Raw genomic sequence first — 1,449 nt, 5'->3', positions numbered from 1 at the left:
TTTCTGCGGGTGTATCCGCATCCGGCTGCTTGTAGGAGGACCTGCTCAGTCAGGGAGGCACCGCTGCAGTCACCTTCCCAGGCCACGCAGGGCTGGACCACAGAGGGGTGCCTCTGGGCAGTGTCCAGTTGTGGCCTTTGACTGGGGCTTAAATGCCAAGGCCATTCATCGCATTAATGCTGCCACTGGTCAGCGACCTCCTACTGTGTGCTGTGTTCAATGCTTAGCCTCATGGAACCCTCTCCACAGCGCTGTGAGGAGGGTCTGCTATGCCCATTTCACAGGTGAGCCTGAGGAAGGGGCAGCACCGTAATTTCGCCAACTTCATCCCCTCGTTCCTGACATGCCAAACACTCAGTAGGTCTGCAGTACAGCAGGCTTGGTGGGTGAACAGCTGTGCACGGCTGCGCATTAGCTCAGAGTGAGGGTTAGCCCCCAGTACCTAGGACAGCGATTTCAAAAGCCAAACGGACACCGGGCCAATCCTACTTCATTGCACAAGCCTCGTGTCAAATGCAAAATGGACCCTGAGTCAGCAGCTCTGGCTGCAAAGCAACAAATTAACATGTTTTTTCAAATTTTCATTTCCATTCTTGGCAAAGCTGTGGAGCACTGTCATCCATGAGAAGGACTTGGAAATGGGAAAACATTTCCACTGCAGAGAGAAACTCTCGTTTAAAATCAATGGTGAGAAATTAAGGTCATCAGCGGTAATGGAAGCAATAAAATGCGACTTGGTGGCGTGGTTCCGCCCCAGACCAGTTAAAGGCTCCGCACCAGGGACTGAGCCACGGGCACCCGCAGCCCTGCGCCCTGCCAGTCTCCCCAACAAGGAAAAGTGGAGCCATCCACCGCTTACGTACCCCTGCCTGTGGGATTTCTTCGAATGACCGGAATAGTAGGAGTATCCAGAATACGTGGACTCGGTATCCATAGCAATGGCCAGCTCGCCCTGGATGAAGGAGCAGGTGTTGTTTCTCCGGCGAGGTAGAGTTTCACCAGCGGGGCTCCTGACACCTCAAAGGGCTTGGGAATCAAGGAGCCACTCGTCCACAGGAACAAATTCTGGGAAAAAGGGGAGAAAACAGCTATCAGCCTTCAAAGCCAACCTGCAGGGCTGGAGGGTAATGAGAGCAGCGCCTCCTCCTCCCCCTCCGGGGTCTCCATGCTCAGGCAGCAACAAGCTTCCGGGCATCTGGGAGGGAGACAGGTAGGTGACAGTCAAGCCACGCCCCACACCACACCACCCCTCAGCAGCAGCAGGAAAACCGGAGGCAGGTGAGACCTGGCCCTCGGCCATTTCCCGGATACAGCCCGGCCCCCACAGGTTCAGGCTGGGGGTAGTGGCTTCCCACAGCCCTGGCACGATAGCCGGCCCCCACTGCCAGTTTGCTGGTTACAAAAACAATACCCAGGAAAGTCACTTTAAAGGGATTTGCTCCTAGTTTC

At 55.3% G+C, this 1,449-nt stretch overlaps 1 protein-coding gene across 1 annotated transcript in view; it reads right to left on the bottom strand.

The window, feature by feature from the left end:
* The window catches only part of VANGL1 (VANGL planar cell polarity protein 1), a 31,057-nt gene extending 29,954 nt beyond the window's left edge, over positions 1-1,103 (bottom strand). Inside the window, exon 1 of the mRNA XM_006763045.2 lies at positions 864-1,103. Within this exon, the coding sequence (XP_006763108.1) occupies positions 864-934 (71 nt within the window). The 5' untranslated portion in view covers positions 935-1,103. The remainder of the gene's footprint in view (positions 1-863) is intronic.
* Positions 1,104-1,449: the final 346 nt, after the last annotated feature.

Source organism: Myotis davidii, unplaced genomic scaffold, assembly GCF_000327345.1.
Source record: "Myotis davidii unplaced genomic scaffold, ASM32734v1 scaffold217, whole genome shotgun sequence".
Classification (NCBI taxonomy): Eukaryota; Metazoa; Chordata; class Mammalia; order Chiroptera; family Vespertilionidae; genus Myotis; species Myotis davidii.
The sequence above is the reverse complement of the archived record's forward strand: the minus strand, read 5'-3'. Positions and strand labels throughout refer to the sequence as shown.